Source organism: Limulus polyphemus, unplaced genomic scaffold, assembly GCF_000517525.1.
Source record: "Limulus polyphemus unplaced genomic scaffold, Limulus_polyphemus-2.1.2 Scaffold433, whole genome shotgun sequence".
NCBI classification, from domain to species: domain Eukaryota; kingdom Metazoa; phylum Arthropoda; class Merostomata; order Xiphosura; family Limulidae; genus Limulus; species Limulus polyphemus.
The window spans coordinates 567,065-574,027 of NW_013666043.1; the positions used below are offsets into that span (position 1 = coordinate 567,065).

General features: G+C 34.7%; 1 protein-coding gene across 1 annotated transcript in view; it reads right to left on the bottom strand.

The window, feature by feature from the left end:
* The window catches only part of LOC106458234 (opsin, ultraviolet-sensitive-like), a 45,624-nt gene extending 39,779 nt beyond the window's left edge, over nt 1-5,845 (bottom strand). Inside the window, exons 1-2 of the mRNA XM_022384382.1 lie at nt 5,714-5,845; nt 5,311-5,591 (exon numbers count right to left, since the gene is read on the bottom strand). Of these exons, the coding sequence (XP_022240090.1) occupies nt 5,311-5,579 (269 nt within the window). The 5' untranslated portion in view covers nt 5,580-5,591; nt 5,714-5,845. The remainder of the gene's footprint in view (nt 1-5,310; nt 5,592-5,713) is intronic.
* Between the last annotated feature and the right edge of the window lie 1,118 nt (nt 5,846-6,963).

Sequence of the window (6,963 nt, forward strand, 5' to 3'; positions counted from 1 at the left end):
TAGGGACTGCTAGCGCAGATAGCCCTCGTGTAGCTTTGCGCGAAATTCAAAACAAACCAAACCTTTGGAAATGTGAAACAAAAAGAATGTTTACACCAGAAATCCACGTTTTCCATTACGTTACATGACTTTGCACCGGATGCAGATTTCCTATTAGGAAACACGTTAAATGGGCCATCACTCTTCAAAAGTTTAGCAGAACTCTTTGAAATTCTGTACACAGATACGATACTCACAATCAAACAGAGAAACATTACAAAATTCTTTAAGAAGAAAGGTCTAAATTAAAAAAAAAGATATATTATTTTTCAACTTACCATGGCACGAACAGATTTTGTCGTTGTTAGATTCTACGGTGAACACCGACATTTCTTGGCTTATGTGCAATTTTTTCTTTGTTTTGGTATCATAATTAGAAACTATCTTTTTTGGCATTATTACTTAAATACGTTGTTTTGTAAATTTCTTTCGCTTTAGTTAGCTTTGTGCATACTTATCTGAGCACCTTCAGTCGTGGCTGGAGTGAATATTGATCAACATTCTAAAACCCACGTATCTGGCATTTCATGGGCAGGTGTACTTGCACCGATATTACTTGTATCAAGTAAACAAGTCTTCTAGTTCAATATGAATGATGGTATTAAGAATGCGAAAAATGGGGGGGGGGATTAACAGGCATTTTTAGTTAGTATTTTCCTATTGTTGATCACTTAGACGCTATTACTTTTAGCGTTCCAGCAGTACAAGTCACCTTGGGCAGGAGAAATTATGTATTCATATTATATTGATAAAATCCTGGCCAGAATAACATATCACGATGACGATATCTGGACGTTAAGTCAGTCGCAGTTGCTCTACTGAAATTAATAATTTCAAAAACTAAATCAGAAATATGAAATTCTATGCTTCATGGTGAGTTGCCCAAATTAGGGCGTGTAGTTGGACCGGTAGGTTCAAACGCTCCAATGAAAAGTCATATTCTATGCTTCATGATGAGTTGCCCAAATTAGGGCGTGTAGTTAGACTGGTAGGTTCAAACGCTCCAATGAAAAGTCATATTCTATGCTTCATGATGAGTTGCCGAAATTAGGGCGTGTAGTTGGACTGGTAGGTTCAAACGCTCCAATGAAATGTCATATTCTATGCTTCATGATGAGTTGCCCAAATTAGGGCGTGTAGTTGGACCGGTAGGTTCAAACGCTCCAATGAAATGTCATATTCTGTGCTTCATGATGAGATGCCCAAATTAGGGCGTGTAGTTGGACCGGTATGTTCTTTGTCAATTTCTATTGATTTGACGGAATATCCTCACACTAAAAGTTTTCGACAACAAGTTTTGCTAAATTAGACAATGACATCGAGATTTCTCAATGTATTGGAATGTAAATTACGAACTTGATGTACACATTTCTTTACGCCGCCATGCAGTACTTCCATTATTATAAGTTAGGTCACATAAAAGGTATTTTTATCGGCTACAAAAGTAGTCCGATTTCGAGGAAAAAATGTCCAAATGTATGTTGAAAGGTTGAGTGAATTCACTGTTTCGGATTCGAGACTTCGTACAGAAACCCCACCATCTGTAATAGACGCGGAGGTGGACGAACATACAGAAGTTTAGGGCTTTCAATAAGTAGATCAAAAAAAAAGAGAGAGAGAGAGAGAGAGATGGATAATCATGAAGTTATTGCTACAATAAAGTAATTATGGACTTATGTAAGTATTCATAAATGGTAATACGCTAGAACTAGTAAGAACTTTATAGAAGTAGCGATTTAATCAGGGGTTGTAATAATGGGAAACCACAACGCTGTAGACGTGGAAATATTTTCCAAGTTTCTTTTGTTTAAAAGAATCACATAAGTAAAAAAAAAGACGTTAGAGGATCGCCCAAAAATTTGAAAATACTTTAAAATGTACATTATTTTTTAATTTAAATTCTCAGCTAGATTTTGTTTGTATGTATATTGTTAAGCACTAAACTAAAAAAGGGGCTATCTATGCTGTGTCCACCACGAATATCAAAACCCCGGTTTTTAGCGTTATAAGCCTTCAGATTTACCGTTGAGCTATTGAGGAGGCTCTCAGTTAGAGAAAGTTCCAAGTTGTCTGAAGAACAGAACAGAAGTGTCTGGCATATGTTTTTCAAGAACAGGTTCCAAATTATCTTAAGATAATTCTATAATTTCGATCTTCTTAATTTTAAAGATAATTTAATAGTAATATTCATTCTTCTAAGTTTAATGTTGCACCTCCTATTTTATTATTTTTTATATTCCAAATGTTCGAGGTCGTGCTATTGTGTTACACAATAGATTACAATGCTGGATTGTTTAAAATCTTGGATTCTGAAATTTTGTATTTGCAGGAAACAAACTTTAAATCGGCTCATTTGGTGACCTTTGTGCTGGAAAAACGCCTGTACGAATTTTATAATTAATGTGTTATTAATCTGCATGATTCAGGGATGACCAATGGGAGTTGGAGGGACTGTTGTTTTAATTACAGTGTGTAATTATCCGAGGTATGATTTTGTACTTACAAGTAAAATATAATATAGTTTGTTTTATGTATATTGAACATATATATGCCAAAAAATGATAATTAAGTAAAAAGTATTTTGCAGATTTTATCAAATGTTTTCTCTTAAAGGTTATTACCGATGGATCGGATATTGTTGCAGGAGTTTTTATTAATTGCACACGTTTAATGAAGAACCCGATCGAAATGGCACTGTTTAACATAATTTCCCCTATAATTGATTTGTAGCGTAAAATTAATGAAAGGCACAATTTATTTTATATTTCTTGTTTTAATTTAGATATTTTCTCACGTACTTGTGTAATCAGAGTGCTTGTCTGTAGATCCAAGGGCTGATGGTTAATAACTCGCATTTTTTGTTAATAACATTGCACGGATGAACAAAAATTGGTTAGAATTATTGCATCGACTTATTCGACTCGCAGTTTGCAGGTCAGGGGTTTGAATCCCCGTCACACCACACATGCTCGCCCTTTCAGCCGTGGGGGCGTTATTATGTGACGGTCAGTCCCACTATTCGTTGGTAAAAGAGTAGCCCAAGAGTTGGCGGTGGGTGGTGATGACTAGCTGCCTTCCCTCTAGTCTTACACTGCTAAATTAGGGACGGCTAGCGCAGATAGCCCTCGTGTAGCTTTGCACGAAATTCAAAACAAACAAACAAACAGGCATCGACTTATAACAGCATTAAATAAATGAAATGAGTTTAAATTTTAATATTTTTAAATGATACTCTCCTTTTATTAATACAGTTATCTCGAGAACCTTGGTACAGGTTTAAATTTATTACTCCATGCCAAACGTTGTTAGATAAATTTTATAATTCTATTTTAAGTTTTTCTGGGAGCACATTTCATCGATTTCTGAGTCAAAAGTCTGAATTTGGCGATTTGGAGTTAGGTTCCCAGCTTCTAAAGCTTGATTCTTTTCAAATATTATTAGTGCTTTCTCTGATATAAGCTCCATCAGAAAAGTTTCGTGCTAGCAACTGAAGCTACTGATTTGGAAAATCATTGTTAGCGGATTTAACAAGATTTTATCGAAATGTTCTTAGTAGATTGAAAAGATTAGACTTGCGTAGAATTCCGTGTATGTTTACTTTAATAGGGTTACTTCATGAGTCTCTTCTATTTAATCTTTATTTTTTTAACAAATCCCCGCTACGCACTCTACTATGTATTACATGTATCAACTGGTTGGTATTATTACTTTACATGGGAAATCCATTGTTGACATTTTACAACAGTCAACGATTTCTTATTATAAACATGCTTGTTATCATCTTGTAAAATCATCATGTCCAGAGTTTCCATTATTGGTTGAAGTGTAAACAAGCGTAAATATAATGAACTTACATAGAGAGCAAAGCCACGTCAAACTTTGGCTGATATTTTATTTTTATCTTTTACCTGTAGACTAAAGCACTTATTAAAACTATTCAAGTCAATGTTTTTTTTTCAGCATTTCGTGGAAATATATTTGACATTTTTTTGACTGGGTTATGAATGTTGTTATAGTTCTTGGGCTGAGAAACGAACTGGTGATAGTCAATGGTGTATCTTGTATGGATCTCTTCCTAGACCGGCTTGGTTATGTAGAATTAAAGTTCGTGATTTGTCGATATGCTTATTTTATGGTAAAATTAGCACTGTCATATATAAATATTTTGCTTCTCCAGTTACTCTAATACCATGGGATGTTTGAGGAGAATTTGTTTTCTGTTTTGAATTGATTTTATTAAGGAGAGGTTCTGGTTTTTCTTTTAGCACAATACGGGAAGACACAAATGTGAATTTCTCAATTTTCTGTGTCACCCAAAGGCTCAGCAGTTCATCTGTGGGCTCAAAAATATAAACATCGGGTTCTGATAGCTGCAGTGGGCAGAGCATGCATAGCCCATTGTATAGCTTTAAGTTTTACAACAAACATTTTTTTATTACGCCACACAGCGCCCTGTACAGGGTCTACTTGTACCAGAGTAATTATAACTTTGTTTTTGATGCTTTTGCGTAAATCCAGAAAAAAGACAAACCTACCTTGCGAGTGTAATTTTAAGGAGTATATTTTATTATGGGATCCAATATCATTTGGATATATATTTTGAAAACTGGTGTTCTGGTAATTAGGCATTTTTTTTTACAGTTACCTTCTTTGTTTTGTATAAAAGATATACGTATTGTAATCATGGAAATTTACTTTTATGAGTTTCATTTTCATGTTTTAAACGTAAATCTGTTATAAAGTTTCTCAACATTTTTGTGGTTGGTATATAAAATATCTGTTTAATGACGGTGTTACCGACTGAAGTTTAACATATCTAAAATGACAGCAGGCATACGTTATAATGGAGTAAAAATATTGTTATTGAAATAGTTTAAAAGAATATTCAAGCAATCGAGGATATACTCGCTAGAATCTCTTGCACAGAAATCTAAGAATTTTCATTTTATTATTTAGCATTTAAATATTAAAACTACTAAGAACGATAGGACTGAACGCCATAATTGCCCTTTTCTGACTAAAAATGTACCCAAGTGACCGAAAAAAGATATAATAAATATATATATAGTAGAAATATAATATAATATATTTCTATATAGTAGAAATTTTCTAATAGATCATTGTTATTAACAATATTACACTAAGAAAAGAAAGGACGATGTAGTCCACAACAAAGTCTATCAAAGTCTATGATATAAAACTTACGTACTTTTGGTGGTGAAAACGGTAGAAACACCATACAGAACATCAATAGTGTGACACTATACTTACGAACAAACGAGCCAGATTATCAAGGCATTTCCCAGAATCCCAGGCACCATTATCAAGGTGTAGAGAACCCCTAATGTTTGATGAGCTTCTTCTGAAGGTGGTGGAAAGTGAAGCCAGAAGTCTGGGACAAGCTCAAAAAATTCCGGAGTTAAGAGCTCCCTCCATTGTTCAACGGGATCAGTGTACGTAGAGTTTTTTAAGCCTACATCTCTCGACTTTGATTGTTCTGAATCAGGTGTCCAGTTCGCTGAAGTTGTGAATTCTGGCATGTTCGAGATCAGCTGAAAAAGTTACGATATGCAAATTTTCAAATCTAGTGAAAGAACTGTAAACTTAAAATAACAAGATGATGTATAGTTTGATATACAAGTAAATCAAATGCTACTAAAACATAAGAGTTTACCTTAAAATTGTGATAAAAAATAACATTTACTCGTTTCTTCACATTTAAATACAATAAAATAGTCTTGTTCGAAATTCTGTAAAACTTTCTTCCTTAAACAAGCAGCTTAATAGATTTTACATAAGTTAGGTTTTAAGCTAGCGCTGCGAGACAGAACATCGTTACAGTCGGACGTTGGGGCTCACACTGTGGCAGTAGCGTTTCACACACAGCTTCATTGGTCTCGCAATTGGCTTTTAGAGCTAACTGTCACGTGCTAGAACTACAGATCTGTCGTCATACGTAGAATTTCGAAGATGCGAAGACATATGGAAAATGAACGCGTTTTTTGTGCTTGAAAATGATAACATAATTACTAAGAATATTATATATATATATATAGACAGTCGATTATTTTTAGACCTACAGACAGACAAGTTAATAATTCTTTTTTTTATATATTTATAACTTTCAGTTAAACTTTATGGTTTGTAATACTAGTTTTATTACACCAAAACGTTTTATCATTAATAGTGTAAGACTCGTTATATAATAAAAGTAAACGTATGTTTTGTATTTAAACAAACTTCTTCAAGGTAACACTGATTACACTCTAGAATTAGTGCTTGTTTGTTTGTAATTAAGCACAAAGCTACACAAGAGGCTATCTGTGCTCTGCCCACCACGGGTATCGAAACCCGGATTCTAGCGTTGTAAGTCCGCAGACATGCCGCTGTGCCACTGGGGGGGGGGGGCTAGAATTAGTGATGGATTCCACATCGAAGCGCACGTTTAAACTATTTCTCCAGAATATTGTTTGTACGTTTTTAATTTTCCACCAAACATATTTGCCCTTTCAATCGTGAGGGCGTTATATTGTGATGGTCACTTCCACTACTCGTTAGTAAAAGAGTAGCCGAAGAGTTGGCGGTGGTTGGTGATGATTCTCTCTATAGTCTTTCACTGCTAAACTGGCCAAAACAATTGGACGAATCATTCATTTTCTACGTAGAATGCATACCAGACTCCTGCAGCAGTTTGTTAGATTAATTGCAATATTGATGATATTTTTGGGTTATTTTTTTATGTGACTCATTAGTTATTAAGGGCCTTGTATCAAACAACCGGAAATTCGAACCCGCGACCCTCAGATTGCGAGTCAAGCACCCCTAACCACCTGGCCATGCTGGGCCCTACATCGAGTGTTACAACACGAAAAACATAATTACTCAATATAATTCAATAAGAACCCTACTGGTAGCATAGAAATA